Here is a 21444-nt window from a genome sequence, read left to right on the forward strand (position 1 = left end):
CACATCCACACACACACACACAGCAACACATGCAGTTATGCGCGCACACACACACACACACATTCTTGATTCATTTTCTTTTCTTTACTTTCTCTCAGTATACAACACCGGTTTATATAGTCTTTGCCTTGACAACATCGTCAGACATACGATGATAATTAATAAGGAAGAGTTTGCAAACTATTTCTTTACCTGCTCAATAGTTACTACTTGACATAAAGCATTTTGCACGACACCTTCCATGCCAACCTTTGCAGCGTTAAAACGTTAACTGATACATTTCTGAAGTAACACAATATAATGCAACTCCTAATAGTAATAAATGGATGAAGCACTCCTAACTTTTCTTTTCACAGAACACAACTGAGGCAAGCTAAACAACACATTTTCAAAAACAATCAAAAACAAAACACGCTCTTATTTCTGTTACTCTCTTGCTCGCTTGTTCTGTACAGTGAAACTTTTAGAACACACAAACATCCACACAGTCACACTCTCTTCCTTCAAAGATGGAGTACGACTGCCTTTATGGTGGGGTGATTGAAAACAGTCGTACATGAAATCTTCCCATTTGGATGACAACCTGTATCGAGAGGCCCTGAGAGTGTGAAGTATGGGTACTCTCAACAACAACTACATACATGCACTCTCTCTTTCACACATACCCAGAAGTAAACCGATTCACCACGTGCCACACATCTAAACCTAACAATTTTCTTCACTACCTGTTATCTTCCAATTTGGATGACAGTCTGTACGGAGTGGCCCAGCGAGTGTTAAATGCGGGTACTCTCAACAACAACATACAAGCACTCTCTCTTTCACACATACCCAGCAGCGAACAGATTCACCACACATCTAAACCTTCAAACCATGTACTTTACTACCTGACCGGTTATCTTCCAATTTGGATGACAGCCTGTACGGAGTGGCCCAGTGATATGCCGGTACGCTCAACAACTGTACATAAACTCTCTCTTTCACGCATACCCAGAAGCAAACAGATTCACACACATCTAAACCTTCAAACAATGTACTTCACTCATTGTCCCGATTGCAAAACCTGGCATAAAATTTGGCCATCTTGCGGATGTACTTTTGCATATTCTCTGCGTTTTCAGCTTGGGCTTTAGCAAATTCATTGGCAGACATCCGCGGAGATGCTCGATTCCGGAACCCCATGAATGGGTGCTGTGGGTTGGGGCGATGCTGCTGATACTGCTGCCAGTTATTGTGAAGATACTGTCCCTGAAGACCGGGTACTTGTTGCGGGTAGCTCGGATACCCCGGGTACCATCCCCCGGGTGTCACACCGGTTTGTGGAAAGCCGCTGTAGTTTGGAGGCTGTGGGTGCATGTAGGGGGTTGAAGCAGAGTGTGACCAAGGGTTAGGGGTAGGCTTTCCTCCAGAGTAGTGGTCAGTGTAACTGAGGAAGGTGGATGCAGTGGGGAATGACCAGGTGTTGCTATGCTGTGAATAAGGCATGTTCTGGTCAGTTTTTGCTCCAGAATTCTGGCTCCAGTCATAGTACCCAGCATATGCGGATGTGTTGGGGTATGCCCAAGGACTGCCATGTGTGTTGGGGTATGCCCAAGGACTGCCATGTGTGTTGGGGTATGCCCAAGGACCGCCATGTTGTTGGTGGTAGTGTGTCTTCTCTTCATTTTTCACTCCTGCATAGTAGTAGTCATAGTAACTCTGTTGCTCCGAGCTGGGCTGCCACGCATGTGCTTGATAGGAATGAGCTGCATCCGCTGTGTGTGCATCCTTCTGGTGGGTTTCAGCTCGTGTTCTGCTACCTCTTTGGTTTGGTTTCTCTGAGCGTTCCTTTGAAGCTGGCAGAGAGGAAGAAAGAAGTAGTCTTTCTGCCCTCCTTCTCTCTTTCTCCTCCAGCTCTCTTCGTCTGGCAAGAGTTTTGGGGCTCAGTTTCTTCTTGCGTCCCTTCGTTGTTCTTTCATCAGTGTGGTGGTTCTGGAAGCACATCGTGTTTCCCTCATTCCCTTCTTCCTCGGAGGACTCAAATGTTGAGGATGAAGAAGTAGAAGACGACTCTTCACTCACATCTTTTGGTGTTTGCGGGGCACTCTTCGCAGCGGCAACGATCCGTTTTGGGACGGCTCCTTTTCCTTGATGCAGAGACTGACTTTGGACATGAGAGCCAGCAACAGAGCTGTCATGTGCGCCATGTTTATCCTTTTCAGCTGTGGCTCTTTGCTGCTTCTCTCCCTTCTTTCTCCCTTGTCTTGATCCAACTTCGTTGAGAATCTTACTTGTCCCTGTTGGTGTAACTGTCGGCACGTTTCTTTTCTCACTTGTCTCTTTTCTTCTGTTGGAATTGCTTTCCCTGTAGTCCAAGGCAGGTCCGTTTGCCTTGTTTTGTAGACTGCTTTGCCTGTAGTCCAAGGCAGGTCCGTTTGCCTTGTTTTGTAGACTGCTTTGCCTGTAGTCCAAGGCAGGTCCGTTTGCCTTGTTTTGTAGACTGCTTTGCCTGTAGTCCAAGGCAGGTCCGTTTGCCTTGTTTTGTAGACTGCTTTGCCTGTAGTCCAAGGCAGGTCCGTTTGCCTTGTTTTGTAGACTGCTTTGCCTGTTTGCCTCCTGCTTGCTACTGGTCCTGACTTCTCTATGGCTTGAGACAGACCCATTTAACCTGGCTACCTGTGGACTTCCTTGCTGTCTTGTCTCCTGATTTTTGTCTGCATCGCTGTCATTCTGGGTTGAGGCAGAATCCTCTGGGTCGATCTTTGGCGCTTCTGCTTTACTTGGTGAGGTTGTGAAATCAAACAAATGCTCCGTGGCTTGAGAACAAACAGCCATGGGTCTGTATCGTCGAGGCCTTTCAGTGTTTTTAGTGGAATTGTTCACAGACTTTCCATTGCTGGTTTGGAGTGGTTGCTGTTTCTCATTTGGTTTCAGAGCATCAGGACTCGCACCCTCGACAGCTTCAAGAGGATGTGCGACACTTGGGGTATCAGTACCTTCCATAAGGCTCTCCTTTGCTGAAACATCTTTGCTCAAGGAACCATATTTTCTTGCATTATCAGTGACACACACACTGATTTCTTTCTCCAAATGTTCATGTTGAAGTGCCTCACCTCCTTTTCTCTTCACATTCCATTCTGCAGTCTCCTCTGCAGATCTTTCACTTTCAGCCCTTGCTTTGATCTCCTCTGCAGATCTTTCACTTTCAGCCCTTGCTTTGATCTCCTCTGCAGATCTTTCACTTTCAGCCCTTACTTTGACATTTGCGTGAAAACTGTCCAGGAAGTCAGACAACTGCTGAAGTTCACCTTCTCCCACAGCTTCTGATGCCTGAAAAGTTGCCTGTGCTATCTGTGTGGTCGAGAGAATGTTAGGTCTAGCACTCCTCTCAATGTAACCTTTACAGTCTTCTAAAGCCTCAGCATAAGAGAGAGAAGGGATGCCTGTTTTTGATCCTGTTGCAAGAGAAATTGAGATCTTTGGTGCTGTTGCCAAATAGCCACTATTAGCACCAAGTCTAGCGTTACAGTAATTTTCACTGTGTGCTCCAGAAATGCTCCGTCGACAATCCCGATCTGCAGATGATGCAAGTAGGCTGCCTGGAGCTTCCGCGACAGGGATTTTCTTATGCTTTGGATCCTGCCAGACAAGTTTATCTGTGATGTCATCACTATGGCCGTTTATATCCAACTTCTCCACACGTTTCTCCTTCTCCCCTCTCAGCAGTGAAGTCATTTGTTTGAGGGCAAACCCATTTTGCCGGGGCTGCTGCTTTTCAGGTTCTCCTTCTCCGAGGTGGCCTGAGCTTTGCCTGTGAGTGTCAAGTCCATTTTGCCCGCTCTTCTGACTATCAGAGGAAGGTGCTTTCTTGTCTGCACACCTGCGTCTGGCTTGAGCCTTGGGTCTCTCCGTCACTCTCTGGTCTCTTTGTGGTTCTTCTGCTTCAGTGCTTTCACTGCTTTCCCTCAGCTTGGCCTTCAGCCTTGCCGCTTTGTACATCTCCAGTTCACTTTCAAACGACAAGTCCGCTTTTCCCAAACGACTTTCTTTTGAGTTTCTGTCTCTCTTTGAACGTTGTATCTTTTCATCTGTCAAGTCTGATGAGAAAGAATTGTCGACTCTGGGTTCAAGGATCTCAGTCTGGCCTTCGTTTGCTAGCATGCTGGACCAGATATTACCAGTGGTACAGGCCTTGGGGTACTTCTTTGAAACTGTTCTGTTCTGTTGCTCTGCATCCACTTTCCTGTCTTGTATTTCAGAATTGTCAACTCTGGGTTCAACAGGTTCAGTCTGGTCTTCATTTGTTAGCATGGTGGACCAGATATTGCCAGTGGTACGTGGCTTGGAATGTTTCTTTGAAACCGTTGTCCTCTTTTGCTCTGCGTTAGGTGCCGAGTCTGACTCCATCGTTTTGTCTTGTGATTCAGAATTGTCCACAGTTTGACATGAATCTGAACTACAGGATGTTTTTAGCTGAGATATGTCACTGCCTACTTCAAAACTGAATTCCACACAAGTCACATTTTTCTCGATTCCATTTACAAGTTGTACTTTGTTACCTGTTTCAGTTCTCGCTTTACCATCGTCTTGGAGATGAAGTGAAGAGCTGGAACTGGAATCCTCTGACCTGATGCCGCTTGTTTTTGCAGGATTAGCCCTCACTTCTTCCTGAACTGCACAAGGTGACCCAAACTGAACCTTGACAGACTGGTTTTTCAAGTCTGTTTCTACAGATAGTCCCAAATCCTGAGCTTCTTCAGCTGCATCTCTTGGTGTATTTTTCTCATCTTTCTTCAAAGACAGGGAATCGCCTGTTGGCTGGACATTGCCTCCCATTGAAAGCTGGCTTTCCTCAGCTCTGTCAGGCTCAACGCTCTCTGAAACCCCAAGTTCATTTTTCTCTGGTTTTCTAACACCTTCACCTTTGCCACTAGCACCTGAGTCCTCGTTCACAGAAGCAGCGCTAGATAGCTGGGTTGGACACTTCTGGTCCGTGGGAGCACTTTCTGTAGCATTCAACTGTTTAGAAAGGTGTCCTGAACTAGCACCACCGAAATCACACTGAAGCGATGCCTCGAGACTGTCAACATTAGTGTTCTCTGCTTCGCACAAACATGAAGGACTGTATCTGAACACAGAGAGGTCATTGTTCAACACTGTCTCTGCTGAGGGCTGTTCTGCAGTGTCCCCAGCATCTCCCAGGGTAGAGGGACCGGTGCATGAAGAGGGATCGTCACCAGAAGGATCTGCAGAAGGTGGGGAGTTTTCCACGGTCAGAGGCTGGTCATTCTCCGATCGTGTGATCAGTTTCTCCGTGCTGACCACATCGTCCAGGTTGACTTGACATTGTTGTTTCACCAGGTCGCTTGGAATGGGATCTGCACACAGAAACATCACAAGTTTTGGTCATTTTCATGCTCTTTTTAATATCTAGAACAAATAAAAAAATATTAGAAAGAGTGACAGAAAGGAAGCAGAGAAAGAATTAAGGAAATGAGAAAAGAAAGAGGAAATATAAACAAACAAAGAAGGAAAATATTCAAAAAGGGGATCTTGTTTTTAACTCTCAACAATTCCACCATACAGGAACACTGATTCACTGAAAGCATCATAAGTTACAGAGTCGAAGCAAGGGAAATCAATTCACTAACCCACAGAGAAAATTTAAAGAAAAAAAGTCAGGTTATGTCAAGCACAAATTTGACTGTCGAACAGACTGCCTGGTTTCCATTGTTTGTCCGTTTGTTTATTTTGTTTTGTTGCCTCAACAACCCATGCGAGACCGATTAAGCATCAATCTTATTCTCTGAAAATGTCTCTATAAAAGATCACAGTAAAAGGCAGAATGCTCCTCTACTTTCAACTAAGATTCATCCCTATTGTTTTTCTTTTTGTTAGAACACTAGTCAAAAAGTTATGTCCAGACCTGGGAACCCCTGTTTTGCACTTGGAGTATTCTCAAACAAACTTGGTGTATTTTCTTAAAAATGAGCTTACTCCACACAACATTTGAACATCCATGATTCAAACCATCCTGAACTCAGGTCAAAATGAGTTCGGCTCATTCTCTCCCTGACCGGTCTTACGCGAATCTATCAAAACAATATGGTTTTCGCGAGCACTATCTAAATTTGAGATCAGTGTTCGCGAGACGAAAATGATTGCAGATTGGCCGACTTCGACAGTGATCTCCGTTCTGTTCTTCACAGTTATGATATAAAGACATCGTCAAAACAAGTCAAAATTTTGGGACTGCTGCCGGAAGGAGACAGTAATATATGGTTTCATCACTGTCAACTGGTTAGAGAAAAAATCGTCTGCTCCAGTGAACGCCGAAACCAAACGATTGATTATCACGTGACACTTTTGTCATATTTAGAGTTGTTTGCACAGTAAATACAGCCGCGAAAAATAGCTCGCTTGAAACTGTCTTAAATATCAATTCCTTTGTAATTTAAAAATTACAAAACACCATGAAAAATCATTATCGACGATCGCGAATCTGCTTATATCAATAATACATCACAAAAAGCTCTAAATATATAAAAAAAAAAATGGTTTCCTTGCCAGACAAGGAAACTCAAGGCATCCTGTCAGGGAGAGAATGAGCCAAACTCATTTTGACCTGAGTTCAGGATGGATTCAAACATGCTTCAAACGCGTCCGTCGCACCGTTAATTATGTTTACCAATACATTTAAAACAAAAGGTTCTTTCAATGTTTACTGACAAAAGCTGAAATCATGTGTCAAAATACTGGATCGGCTTCAGAAGAAGAAGAGTATTCCAGGAATTCTCTTGTCGTATTTTTTTTTCACTGACTGTACTGATCGTATTCTAGACAACCATGCGTACAAAATACTGCGAAATCGTATGGGTTCCCAGGTCTGTATGTCACTGCCAAACTTTACCTGGCAGAGGCAGGATGTGTGTGCCGACGTTGCGTTCTATGCTATGCATGTCCAGCATCTCTTGACCGTCACTCACAATGGTCACCCCTGCACCGTAGCTTCCTGCAAAAAAAAAAATTCTGGGACAGGCTGATCTTTCTTAACCCAGTGTGGGATTTTCAGTGGGGCGACCACCCCCAACCCAGCGCGTCCCCGGGTGGCGGATAGGGGAACGGTCTTCAGATATGGAGATCAGCCGCATGCGGCCGCGGACCAAACTGGCTCCGGGTGGGATCCCGAAAATCCTCCCCCCTGTGCTCTCAGGGTAGGACGTACGGGCCATGAGCTAAGGGTGAGGTAACCCCGACAGAAAACCCCGAATGCTGAAGACGGAGGACCCGGGCCGCACGGCGCATTCTAACAAACCACGGGTACACGCACTTACGCAAATGATGACACAATCAACCAGCACAGATGGAAATGGCGCTCGCCCATTGAGGACCCCCCAGGGTGGAGCAGCGTCGGGTCCCATGCCTCAAAGGGACCCAGCCTCAACTACTGGAGGTCCCTCCCGTCCGTCTTGTCACGCCAGGGGACGCGGGAGGAAAGTGACTGGCACCACCACAACCAGGAAGAAACCCAGTCAGCAGCGACCTTTTCAGGTCATGCACTGGAACGCAGAAAGTATCCTGAACAAGAAGACAGAGTTGGAGCATATCCTGCATGAGAAGAACATCAACATCTGCTGTATTCAGGAGACGCACCTGACACCCCAAAAGTCCTTCAAAGTGAGAGGCTACCAATGCCTTAGGTCCGACAGAACAGACCGAAGCAAAGGAGGAATCCTGACCCTCATCAGGAACAACATCAATGCCTGTTTGATAGAAACGCACATGGAGGACTCCGAATATCAGGTGATTCGAATCCAGACGAAGTCATCAGAATTCCATCTTGTCAACTTCTACTGCCCCAATGATAGACACCTCGCCCTTGACACGATCCCCGCAAAGGCCTCCAACTTCATCGTGGTGGGTGACTTCAACAGTCATTCACAGAGTTGGGGATATGACCACCTGGATCGGAGAGGAGAAGAGGTGGAGAACTGGCAGGACGACAAAGGTCTCATCCTTTTGAACAGTCCCTTTGACTGCCCTACATTCTACTCCAGAAGATGGCACACTACATCAACTCCTGACCTAGCCTTCTGCACGGAAGACATGCACCAGCTAACCAGCAGAGAGGTCGGAGAACAGCTAGGTGGAAGTGACCATCGGCCAGTCTTTTTGACCCTGGGCATGGAGTCCTGCACTGAAGCTTCCTTCCCACGGTGGAACTACAAAAGAGCGAACTGGTTCCTCTTTAGACACCGCACCAGCGAACTCACCAAAGACATCAGAGTCGAGGGTCGAGACATCAACATGGTGGCGAAGGACTTCAACATGAGCATCCTCAGAGCAGCGCGTGAGTCCATTCCCAGGGGTGCCAGGAGAGACTATAAGCCCTACTGGAGCAATGAATTGCAGGAACTGGATGATGATCTGGCAGACGCCAGAAGGGAAGCAGAAGTCAACCCGTCACAAAACAACAACATCCGCCTCCAGGAAGCCAAAGCCAAATTTCTCAAAAAGAAGCTACAGGCAAGACGGAGAAGCTGGCAAGAGAAAACAAGCTCTCTGAACCTTGAGAAGGATGGCAAAAAGCTCTGGAGGCTCACCAAGCAGTTGAATGATGAGAACACCAGCAGAGGAAAGATCACATTAGAAGAGAACGGGAAGGTGCTAACTGGAAAGCATGCTGCCAACCAATTTGCTGAAAGCTATGCAGCTGAGAGCAACCTCCATGTTAGCCCCGAGAAACAGAGAGAAGCAAGAAGAGAGAAAAGAGAGAGACCTGCCAGACAGTCGACAGTGGACGCCATGAGTCAACCACTCACACTCCACGAGCTGCACTCAGCTCTGAAAAAGTCAAAGGCGAAGAAGTCCCCTGGCCCAGACGGCATCACCAACGAGATGCTAACCCACCTTGGTAGTGCAGCAGAGAACAAGCTACTCGAGGTCTTCAACAGCAGCTGGCAAGAAGGATCGCTACCACAACCCTGGCGAGAAGCGATCATGATCCCCATCTTAAAAAAAGGGAAGGATCCAAAGAAGGCCACCAGCTATCGCCCAATCAGCCTCACCAGCTGTGTTGTGAAGACCCTGGAGAGAATTGTGAACGAGCGCCTCAGGTGGTACCTGGAATCCAGGAACCTCCTCGCCCCTGAACAAGCTGGATTCCGACAGTTCCGCAGCACTGAAGATCAGGTCACTTACCTGGCGCAAGAAGTTGAAGATGCCTTTCAGGAACAGAAGCTGGTCTTCGTCACCTGGATAGATCTTCAGAAGGCCTTTGACAAGGTCTGGAAAGATGGACTCCTTGTAAAACTGCTGAGGAAAGGCGTGTCCAGCAACATGTACCAGTGGATTCGCTCTTACCTCTATAACCGCAGGGCAAGAGTTAACGTCGACCAGACCAAAAGCAAGAAGTTCCTCCTTCGTCATGGCGTCCCTCAGGGCGGAGTCCTCTCCCCCACACTCTTCCTTCTCTTCATCGACGATCTGGTGTCTGAGATGCCCAAGGGGATCAAAGCTGCTCTCTACGCAGACGACCTTGTGATCTGGTGCAAGGAGGAGCACGCAAGTACTGCCACCTACAGAATGCAGCAAGCGGCAGATAGGCTGAACGCATGGGCAGAAGATTGGTGCGTCTCCATCAACAAGGAGAAATCCTCCACCACCCTATTCACACTGTCGCCAAAGCAGAAAGCCGGAACCATTAGGCTTGGTGGAACTCCTCTGAGAGAGGATGAAGAAGCAACATACCTTGGTGTCACCTTTGATAGACGGCAGACCTGGAAACCACACATTGCACAGGCAGAGACGAAGGCCCGGCGCAAGCTAGCCATACTCAGGAAGCTGGCAGGTACCACCTGGGGAGCGAACGAGAAGATACTGAAGACAGTATACCAGGGAACAATCAGACCCCACCTCGAGTACGGCTCCACAGCGTGGTCAACCTCAGCCAAGACAAACCTGCAGACCCTTGACCGTGTGCAAAACCAGGCCCTCCGACTCATCACCGGTGCAATGAAATCCACGCCCATCAAGGAAATGGAGAAGCTTACCACCATCCAACCCCTCTGTCAGAGAAGAGAAGCCAAGACTATGGTACAGGCCGAGAAGCTCAAGTGCCTACCCGACCACCCCATGAAGCACAGACTGAGCAACCTCACCAAGAACCGGCTTAAACGGAGCAGTTTTGTACACGAGAGCAAGAGACTTTCTCGACAGTACAGGGAAGTCCTTCCACAGAACACTCTACCTCTGACTCAAGAAGAAGAGGAAACCCCCAAGGCAACAGAGAAACCAGGCATCCAGATCTGCACCAGTGTTCCACATGTTACCTCAGGAGAAGATCAGAATGACACAGCTCGACAGGCACTCACCTTAGCCCTGATCGACGAACAGTACCCAAAAGAGGCGTGGATCCATGTATACACCGATGGATCAGCAACTAACGCCGTGCTCAATGGAGGTGCAGGCATTCTCATCCAGTTCCCTGGGGGACATACAGCTACATCCAGCGTTGCCACTGGCAAACACTGCACAAACTATAAAGCAGAAGCAGAAGCTCTCATGCAGGCCGCCTCCTTCGTTCAGGATTCCGCAGACCCTTGCTACCAAGTTGTCTTCCTCTCGGACGCCCTTTCAGTCCTTCAGGCCCTAGAGAACGACAAACTCCCACAGCTGGCCAAAGCATTACAGATGGTCAGACAAACCAGAAGAGTTGTCCTCCAGTGGATACCAGCTCACTGTGGGATACCAGGAAATGAAAGGGCAGATGAGCTGGCAAAAGAAGGAGCCGTGGAAGACCAACCTGAAAACAGTGTCAGCTTTAGTGAGCAGAAGACAATCATCAAGGCATTGATGAGGCCAAGGACAAACAGAGATGACTACCACACAATGTCCAGAGAGCAGCAAGTCAACCTCATCAGGCTGCGTACTGGCCACAACAGGCTCAATGCTCACATGAACCGAAAGTTCAAGCTGGCGCCATCACCAACCTGTGCCTGCGGTCAAGAGGACCAAACAGCGGAACACATCTTACAGCGATGTCCCTTACTAGATGAGGAACGAAAAGAAGTGTGGCCGTCACCAACTCCCTTGCAGACCAAACTATACGGCAGTCGACAGGAGTTGGAGAAAACGACAACATTTATCACCAGTGCTGGACTGATTGTGTAACCTCTGCGAACGCCAAGAAGAAGAAAGAAGAAGCAAAAAAAATTAAATATATATAACTTTACCATTTGAGGAAGTCTTGAAAGTAGTTACAATTGTCTGTCAAATGCACAGAGACATGGACACTGTCAGACAGGCAGGCACAGAGCAACAACACAGAGCAACAACACACAGCAACAACACAGAGCAACAACACAGAGCAACAACACAGAGCAACAACACAGAGCAACAACACAGAGCAACAACACAGAGCAACAACACAGAGCAACAACACAGAGCAACAACACAGAGCAACAACACAGAGCAACAACACACAGCAACAACACAGAGCAACAACACAGAGCAACAACACAGAGCAACAACACAGAGCAACAACACACAGCAACAACACAGAGCAACAACACAGAGCAACAACACAGAGCAACAACACAGAGCAACAACACAGAGCAACAACACAGAGCAACAACACAGAGCAACAACACAGAGCAACAACACAGAGCAACAACACACAGCAACAACACACAGCAACAACACAGAGCAACAACACAGAGCAACAACAAAAATCAAACTAATGCCATAACACGCTCAGTCACATCATAGACCAAATAGCCTGGACCGCCAACTCGTCACGTGACCCTTCGAGGTTACGACGCTCGACTTTCAGGGGCGCTTAGCGTCCGGTTTGAAAGGCCAGCGATTCGAAGACAGTGAAAAGAAAGCAAGCTCCAGTTATTTGTGACAATGGGAGGTGACAATGAACTGGATTTTCCAAAACTCCAAACTAAACTTAACAAAACTCATCGAAAAACATGTTCCATATGCACTTTAGCTGAGTTTATTTTAGCATTTTCAGAACTTACCTCGGCAACTTCGTCCATGTTTACAATCGACACCGGATATGACATCCCCCTGATTTATGAAAGGCCATGTAAGCGTAGGTTCCTAAATGCGAGAGGCCGCTACCTCGTAATAGAGAGAAAGAGCGGAGAGAGAGCTAGTTGGCGGTCCAGGATAAAATTAATGGTCTATGGTCACATGTACTTATGCCAAGAAATATTTATCTTAAAAAAAAAAGAAACAATATGAACAAAATGATAATCATGGGCACATAAAAGATCTAAAAACTGCGTTTACAAATGTTTACGAATGATGAATTCTAAGGCAAATTCTGAAAAATATTAGATCAGTGCCTGAACACCAACCCTACCTCAATTCAGACTCCATTTCTATCAACATGCACTGGTGAGAGAAGACATGACACACAAATAGAAGTACAGTGGTACCGGCAATGTGAGGTCCCCTTGATGAGAGGACACCTACCTTGAAAGGACACTTTGTGTATTCCCTTCCACTATTATTTTGACTAAAATATACCTGTCTTGACAGGCCACCTGCCATGAAAGAGACACTTTCAGCTAGTCCAAAGAGTGTCCCTTCATTGCAGTTACCACTGTAACACAAACAATGTATGATCCGGGGGCAGCTAGACTGTCTCACCAAAACGTCCGGCACGGCCGATCCTATGCAGGTAGGTCTCGTGGTCCTTGGGAACGTCCAGGTTGATCACCAGGTTCACTCGGTCTGCGTCAATCCCTCGTGACGTCTGCAAGTCAGTCAACACACATTTTACTTCCTGTGCAATATTCAGCAGCTTTTCACAACTCTCCAATAATTCTAATCGATATATTATGGTATCATGTCCGTTTTATTATGCTCTTTCTGTGCCTATTCTCATGTCTTATTTTTATCTGTTCAATTTGGCAAGTCTGATATTCTGTGACAGATAATAAAGTGTCTGCTCTCGTTAATATCCTCAGGCAACAACAACAAACATATGTTGGTTTAGTGTAACCTGACCGTCCCTATTTTTTCCCGCCGACCCCAAAACTTTTTTTTTCATTTCTGAAAAAAAACAAAAACTTTTGGCACATTTTGCGAACCATACCGAGACTAAGGGAAGTAACCTTCTTCGAACTTGACTAAATAAAAAATTTTTTAAAAAAGCCTACCTACCGATCCTATTTGTTTTGGGTCACGTTACCCTCAACCAACATTTTGTTGTTGTTGGCTTTGTTCCAACAGATTTCAACATTTCAACAACCTGTTTCGAAAACAAAGTTAAATTCTCTGCAAATCTGAATGATAATCATATCTTCATGTCCATTTTTCTCCCCTCGCGTATTTGTAAAACGTACCAGATCAGTGGAGATGAGTACACGACACTTGTAGGTCTTGAGTTTGGCCATGGCCGTGATGCGATCTTTCTGGCCCAGGCTGCCGGCAATGCATGTGGTCGGCCATCCACGACTGGTCAGTTCATTCTCCAGGTTTTGTGCCCTGAGTAGAATGTAAGAAGCATTTGATTCTTTTGAAGCTCCACATTTGAAAGCTACACTGTACTTTATTCTGGTAGCACAGTCCAACTACAGTGTTAGGTAACTGCCTCATTCTGGTTCCACAGTCTAACTACAGTGTTAGGTAACTGCCTCATTCTGGTAGCACACAGTCTAACTACAGTGTTGGGTAGCTGCCTCATTCTGGTAGCACACAGTCTAACTACAGTGTTGGGTAACTGCCTCATTCTGGTAGCACACAGTCTAACTACAGTGTTAGGTAGCTGCCTCATTCTGGTAGCACACAGTCTAACTACAGTGTTGGGTAGCTGCCTCATTCTGGTAGCACACAGTCTAACTACAGTGTTAGGTAACTGCCTCATTCTGGTAGCACAGTCTAACTACAGTGTTAGGTAACTGCCTCATTCTGGTAGCACACAGTCTAACTACAGTGTTGGGTAGCTGCCTCATTCTGGTAGCACACAGTCTAACTACAGTGTTGGGTAGCTGCCTCATTCTGGTAGCACACAGTCTAACTACAGTGTTAGGTAACTGCCTCATTCTGGTTCCACAGTCTAACTACAGTGTTAGGTAACTGCCTCATTCTGGTAGCACACAGTCTAACTACAGTGTTAGGTAACTGCCTCATTCTGGTAGCACAGTCTAACTACAGTGTTAGGTAACTGCCTCATTCTGGTAGCACACAGTCTAACTACAGTGTTAGGTAGCTGCCTCATTCTGGTAGCACACAGTCTAACTACAGTGTTGGGTAACTGCCTCATTCTGGTTCCACAGTCTAACTACAGTGTTAGGTAACTGCCTCATTCTGGTTCCACAGTCTAACTACAGTGTTAGGTAACTGCCTCATTCTGGTAGCACACAGTCTAACTACAGTGTTAGGTAACTGCCTCATTCTGGTAGCACAGTCTAACTACAGTGTTAGGTAACTGCCTCATTCTGGTAGCACAGTCCAACTACAGTGTTAGGTAACTGCCTCATTCTGGTAGCACAGTCTAACTACAGTGTTAGGTAACTGCCTCATTCTGGTAGCACAGTCCAACTACAGTGTTAGGTAACTGCCTCATTCTGGTAGCACAGTCTAACTACAGTGTTAGGTAACTGCCTCATTCTGGTAGCACACAGTCTAACTACAGTGTTAGGTAACTGCCTCATTCTGGTTCCACAGTCCAACTACAGTGTTAGGTAACTGCCTCATTCTGGTTCCACAGTCCAACTACAGTGTTAGGTAACTGCCTCATTCTGAACATGAATAACACCGAATTCCAAATGTCCCCTAATGTCGAATTGCCAATTGTTGCCTAACCTAGAATGCCAAATGTCGCCTTATGTCGAATTGCCAATTGTTGCCTAAGACCGAATTCCCATTGTCGCCTAACATAGAATGCCAAATGTCCCCTAATGCCGAATTGCTAATTGTCGCATAAGACCGAATTCCCATTGTCGCCTAACATACAATGCCAAATGTCGCCTAATGTCGAATTGCCAATTGTCGCATAAGACCGAATTTCCATTGTCGCCTAACATAGAATGCCAAATGTCGCCTAATGTCAAAGTGCCAAATGGTGCCTAACATCGAATTACTTTTTTTTTTTTAACTGTTTTTAATCCATTTGTTCACTCCATTACAAAAGGCTGGCATTTCAATATATTTGGTTTAAACACGATTTTATTCAGAATTTCACAGGATAAAATACATATTGTGGACTGATGTTACACACAAACAAGCAATATACTTATAGGCAGTAAGTAACATGACGTACAATTACACAGCTTGCCTGTTGTTGGGTGCCACGTTGCCCTGAACGTGAACCCCGCAGTCGTAACACAAGGCATGTCCGCAAGGGACGAACACTGCTCTATGCCATTCCAAACACCCGGACCACACTCGCTATATCGGCGCGGCAGCAGTAACATCTGTTGTTGGGTGCCACGTTGCGATGAACGTGAACCCCGCAGTCGTAACACAAGGCATGTCCGCAAGGGACGAAAACTGCGTTCCGGGGGGTTCAAGAGACAAAACGGGGCACGAGTTGTCGGGTGCCCTCGTGGGGGAGCTGCTGCGGTCTGTGGTGTCGTCCTGGTCATCCTGGTGGTTGACGTTTTCCTCGTCCGTTTCTGGCTCTCTATCTGGGTTGCCTTCTCGTGGTCCATCAGCGTTGCCGTCTTCGTCAGTTTGGGGTTCTGATGTCTCAACATGATCCTCGGCATATCTCCCAATGAACGTGCATGCTCTTTTGACGAAGGCCAGCGGGGCGATTTGTTGACCTGTGAGTTGTTCGCCAAGGACTGCAAGTCGTCGCTCATTATTGATCTGCAACACCGAACGCCTCCTTGCGATCTCCTCGCCGTTTGTCAGAAGGGAAAGGTCATTCAGTTTGCATTCTATCAATTTGTTGAGAATGTCCAAAAAGACGAAGAAATTCGGATGAGGATGACCCATCTTTGCGTTTCAGCACCGCGTGGAAACTTTCTACGCTATTATTGGTTCGCTGTGGAAGACCAAATACAGAGAGTCTTGCCGGGGTAATTTTCCGGAGCCAGTAACGTTCATAGTACCTGAGGAAATCGCTCAGCTTCCGTTCTGTGTCTGGCGCAAGTCGAGGTCGCTGGTTTCGCAGTTCATCAAACGTTGCCTCGACGTTTTCGGCTGGTAGAAGGGCTAACGTCATCAACTGGTGGATGAATCTCTTCCACATTAGGCGACATTTGGAATTCTATGTTAGGCGCCATTTGGCAATTCGACATTAGGCGACATTTGGAATTCTATGTTAGGCGACAATGGGAATTCGGTGTTAGGCGCCATTTGGCAATTCGACATTAGGCGACATTTGGCTAAAGAACAAATTCTAAGTTAGGCGACAAATGGAATTGAATTCGGTCTTAGGCGACAATTGCAATTCGGCGTTATTCCGCGTTCCCGTTCCACAGTCTAACTACAGTGTTAGGTAACTGGCTCATTCTGGTAGCACACAGTCTAACTACAGTGTTAGGTAGTTGCCTCATTTTGCCAGCTCTGCGATGGTTTGGCTGACAATTTACTGTGGCATGTCAATGAATGTTATTATTCTGTAAAAAAATGGCCACAGAAGCCTTTTGGCTGCTCAAATGTTGTCAACATGGACTCCTTTCCCTCTGTAAATTCACACGTTGGTTTGAAGCCTCTTCAACATTTCAAGGTCAATATTCAAATAAAAAAAAGATTGCATGATGCGGAAATTTTTTTTATAAAAGGTGTTTTTCTAAAACAAAATTCAATGAAGGAGTACAAGTCTTGCGGGGTTTTCCGTTGTATCTGTTTGAAAAATAGATCCCACTATCTTACTTCTGCTAAAGTATACTTCAGGTGTGTGAATCAGACTTTTACTGACCTGGTTTGCATGTTGGAGAAGATGAGACACTGGTGAAAGGACACGCTGGACAAGAGATCCACCACAGCTGCTGTCTTGGCTTCAAACACTTTGTGGGGGAGGGGGTGGCTGGCAACACCCGTGTAGTACTGTTTGATACCTGGTCAGGGAAGAAAAGTGCAGCATATTTAGCAGGCTCAAAGGCACACAGAACAGCACAGCAAGCATTCAAAACTCATGCTACTGTTCTAGTGACTTGTGACCTCCATTGAAAAGTTATACCCCCTTACTGGCCTTAGCTCAGCAGAAGCCCTAATTTCAATTCAAGAAAGTCACTAGCCCGTCAGAAATTTCACTGGCACGGTACATACCTGAGTTGCTGCATCTGCTGTGTTATATGGCTTTGAAACTCTATATTATAAACAAAAGTGTTCCATTTGACCAGAATTTTCACTGGCTAGCCGTGTGAGTTGCCATGCAGCTTCTACTAGCCTGGCGGACGTTTTAGTCGCCCCTGGCGATTGGCGGACAATTTGGCCATCCCTGCATTATAAGGTTTACTCGTCAGCACAGATGGTCAAGTAATCCAGAAAGTTTAAACAAAAACTGACACACTACTGTAGTTACCTAGCAAGGTAGGATCTGTGATGTTGAGCCTGATGAAGGTGGGGTTCCTCATGTAGACAGTGAGGTGCTGGGCCATGTACTCAGGGTAGGTGGCAGACAGCGCCAGCATCTGCTTGTTGTCGGGCAGGGAGGAGAAGATCCAGCTGAAACAGGCAGTCAATCATCAGTGAGTGACACAAATATTTCCAGTTTTTGTTATTTGAGCAGTGTTATTGTTATTACAGGCAGTTTATCATCAGCAAGGGACACAAATCTACAGCAGTGTTACTTTCAAGCTTAGGTCTTCGGTCTGTGACACATACTTTTTGAACAGACTCATTGCTCTGACTTATGACCGGTCGACGGTCATAATATTTGAATCTATACATATTTTCAATCCAGGCCCAATTGACCTTTTGTCCTCTGAGTCTGAGTCTTGGAAGAGCAATGTTACAGACTTCCATTCACGATTTTTAATGAGTTCAAATAAAACAACCATTCTACAAGCATGCTTCATTTTACAGCTCCTCCGGGTTTATCATTCCGACAAAATGTGCAGGCCACTGCAGTGCACGGAACAGCTAGCACAATCATTTCTATCTATCCCTAGAAGAGTAACACTGTGGTAAGTCCTCACTTGATCTGTTCCTGAAAACTCTCCTCTAGCAGTTTATCTGCTTCATCCATAACGAACAGTCGGATACTGTCCGTCTTCAGGCAGCCAGCTTCGATCAGGTTTTGGATGCGACCTGAAAACAACGAAAGGAACAAATAAAAACATTGTTATTTGTAATTATCTGAATAAAAACTGTTTAAACAAACAAATAAAAGCTGCAAACTCTGTTCCTCAATGCCGTTCTTAATATGGGCTGAATGATGTGCAGTGCAGTATGGCATCAAATTGTGGATCGGTGCGCTGGACACCACAAACTTGGCTTCACACCTCGGATTTGAGCAGTGAATGATGCGCACAATTAAAAAAGTGACAACATTCTGTTTGGGAACCACATGTAGACCATGACATCATCAAAAGTGTGACTATATATTTTGTTCAAGTTGATAAAGATGGCTGTTCTCTGAATTTGTCATCTGCCGATCAAAAATCTCTAACAAACACTCATGTCTAACCTGTTCCTCATATTTTGTATACACATACACACTTATATTACACCTATTGGTACACACACTCTTACACCTTTGTTAACCCTGTATGGACATGTGAAGAATTTTTTCTCAGATATTTTGAGGTCTTAAATGGGGGGAGGGGGGGGGGGAGGGGGGGTTCTACTGCACAGCTGAATCCTCTTTTAACTTTCAAGATTCCCCAGTTTTAGCCTGTGTGGACATGTGAAGGATCTCCTCTGTGCTCCCTTTCTAGTTACCTGGAGTTCCGATGGCAATGTGACAGAGCTGCAGTTTTTTCTTGTCCTCGTGAAGTGGCAGTCCCCCAATGAAGGTGTGACATCGCAAACTGGGCATGGCACTGCCGAGGCTCTTCACCACCTCCCAGATCTGTATGGCTATCTCTCGGGTTGGTGCCAGGACCAAAACCTGAAAACAAAAAAGAAAAGTACATGATACAGCTCAATCTCCTTTTAACTTTAAAGGTGCCCCAGTTACTCCCTCAATCTGGGCTTGCTTTTAGTTTTACCCCCTTATAAAACCCTGCTTTCTCAGATTGATTTTTATTACCCTTGGAGGAGGTACATGGTCAGGCCAGGGGGGGTTCCAGGCACCAGAAAAAACCCACCTGGATCCGGCCCTGGTACATACTAACATAGTCCTAAAAGGAGGCCAGGTTACCCTGTTGTTTGTTTTTAAAGAACACTGAAAAATATAATAACACAGCAAAAAAATAAAATAAAAACAACACACACAAACCAGCACACATCGAGCTACAATGCCTGTACTCATCACAGCATTTACATACCTGAGTGGATGTTGCAGCCACCTCAACGCTCTCCAATGCAATCACAGAAAAGACACAAGTCTTCCCAGTGCCCGATTTGGCCTGCACAATGAGATCTGCAACAGCAAATAGTATCGTTTTTAATAAGAAAGAATACTTTCCGACACATAGGGCATTTGAAACAAAGAATAAATAGACAATTGAGATACATCTCTAGTACAGCTATAGCTGGCACATAGAGCATTTGTGAAATGTCTCTCATTATTTGAGCAGTGTGTGCAGTGTTGACCGTTCGCTCCTTTAGCATTAGACTTTTTATTTAGAGTGCAGTTTTAAACTAAGAAAACAAATCGGCTGCTTCAATATTACGACATGAATTGCTAATGCTATGTCTGTCTCTGAACTCATGAGCTTGTTTGTAGTTTATAATGTTGGCTCTGCGCATCAGTTAAAGTTAACCTCTGAGTCTGACTGAGTGTAACAGGTCAGACATTTTCCTTGAAAAATGAGCACTCGTCATACTCACAGAGCTAGGGTATGGGCAGTCATATGTGTGTGCGTGTGTGTGCATTTCTGTGGACATATATGTATCTACATTTATAAGTCTTACCAAGCCCACATCGTCCAAGTGGGATGGCTTTAAGCTGGATGGGTGAGGGTCGTTCAAAGCCAGCATTCTTCAAGCCATGCAACACAGCCTCTGATAACAGAAGTCCTGCGAAGTCTACCGTTTCCGAGATTAATACATCGTTGGTTCTCGCCTTTTCGCTTAATTTATGTGCGACCGACATTGTGTAATTTGTCCGTCAGATTATGTTCGTTTATAATAATAGATTTTACAATCAAAATGCCACTTGTATTTTTGGAGAAAGCATGGTGTCGACTGCTCGACGTTTCGATCCAGACGAGCGAAAGCGCCTCAACTGAAGCTAACTGTATTTTTAAAAATGAGACGAATGAGAACATGCTCTAAATGAGAATTGAGCGCTTTGAAACAGTATCCATACTTCTGCCCACAGTTTGTGACTTCTGCCTTACCGTGCCGTCGCTTGTTTTAGAAATGCCTGATCCACATGTGTTTCAAATGATACCCGTAGAGTGAATGTCTTAGAAGTAAATGTGATCATGCGGGTGATGTATCAGTGTTTTCTCGTCACGTCGCAGTCACTAACAAGTTTCAAGTTTTCAAGTTTCAAGTTTTATTTATTCCAATAAAACCCCGTGAGGGTACATGGAAAATTAAAAAACACAATAAAAACACATTTCATTCAACACCAAATAAAAGGAACTAAAACAAAAAGAAATCAGACTATGTACAGAAAAGGGAGTTGAGGGGTGAGGGAGAGCAAAAACAATACAAGAAACAATTCAACAATAATAATAATAAATAATAATAATAATAATAATAATAATAATAATAATAATAAAGTAGATGTGTACTGCCGGGCAGTACATACCCCAAGCGAAGTCGTCCATCTGTGTGTACATGATTCTCTCTCTCTCTCTCTCTCTCTCTCTCTCTCTCTCTCTCTCTCTCTCTCTCTCTCTCTCTCTCTCTCTCTCTCTCTCTCTCTCTCTCTCTCTCTCTCTCTCTCTGTCTTAAAATGTGTCATCGATGACGTGTTTTCATACTTGCTAATGCGGCAGGCTAATCATGACGTCAAATTGAAACTTCTTGAAGTCTCTCAGAAAGGGACATGAAAACCATGTGGGGGTTACTGGTTTGGGCTGAAAAAAACCCAACTCCACCTAAAATTCAAGCGCCTATGGGGCTGAATTATGCAGCATAAATTGTGAAACATCAGGATATCTCACACTTTCAATTCTGCCATCATGTCAAATCTGACAACAAACCTACCCACAAAATGTCATAAATATCGGTGTAGAATTGAGACTTAACGGTTTTTAACTGCCAAAAATAAGTTTTTTTGACTGGAATAGTTTGTCTTGAAATTCAGTTTGGGACAACGGACCCACCCACTAAATTTCATAAAGATAGGTGAAAATTTAAATGTAACGGTTTTTAACTGCCAAAATTATGTTTTTCTTCTGGAAAAGTATGGAGTGAAAATCAGTTGGG

General features: G+C 45.4%; 1 protein-coding gene across 1 annotated transcript; it reads right to left on the reverse strand.

Annotated features, from left to right (window-relative positions):
• Positions 1–73: 73 nt before the first annotated feature.
• Positions 74–20276, reverse strand: LOC138965454 (uncharacterized). Its single transcript, XM_070337610.1, has 10 exons — positions 19975–20276; positions 19386–19480; positions 18838–19006; positions 18093–18204; positions 17477–17619; positions 16871–17009; positions 13344–13485; positions 12646–12751; positions 6890–6991; positions 74–5357 (listed from the first exon to the last, which is right to left on the reverse strand). Exons 1-10 carry the CDS (start codon positions 20153–20155, stop codon positions 1039–1041), a joined length of 5508 nt encoding a protein of 1835 aa, XP_070193711.1. The 5' UTR covers positions 20156–20276; the 3' UTR covers positions 74–1038.
• Positions 20277–21444: the final 1168 nt, after the last annotated feature.

This window comes from Littorina saxatilis, linkage group LG4 (genome assembly GCF_037325665.1).
Source record: "Littorina saxatilis isolate snail1 linkage group LG4, US_GU_Lsax_2.0, whole genome shotgun sequence".
NCBI classification, from domain to species: Eukaryota; Metazoa; Mollusca; class Gastropoda; order Littorinimorpha; family Littorinidae; genus Littorina; species Littorina saxatilis.

Excerpts from the sequence above, each read along its gene's own strand:
- LOC138965454 (XM_070337610.1), bottom strand. The coding sequence starts at position 20,155 with ATGTCGGTCGCACATAAATTAAGCGAAAAGGCGAGAACCAACGATGTA. Across the intron at positions 19,481-19,974 it reads ACTTGGACGATGTGGGCTTG|ATCTCATTGTGCAGGCCAAA; the intron begins GTAAGACTTATA and ends TTGCTGTTGCAG. Across the intron at positions 13,486-16,870 it reads TTCTCCAACATGCAAACCAG|GGCACAAAACCTGGAGAATG; the intron begins GTCAGTAAAAGT and ends CATTCTACTCAG.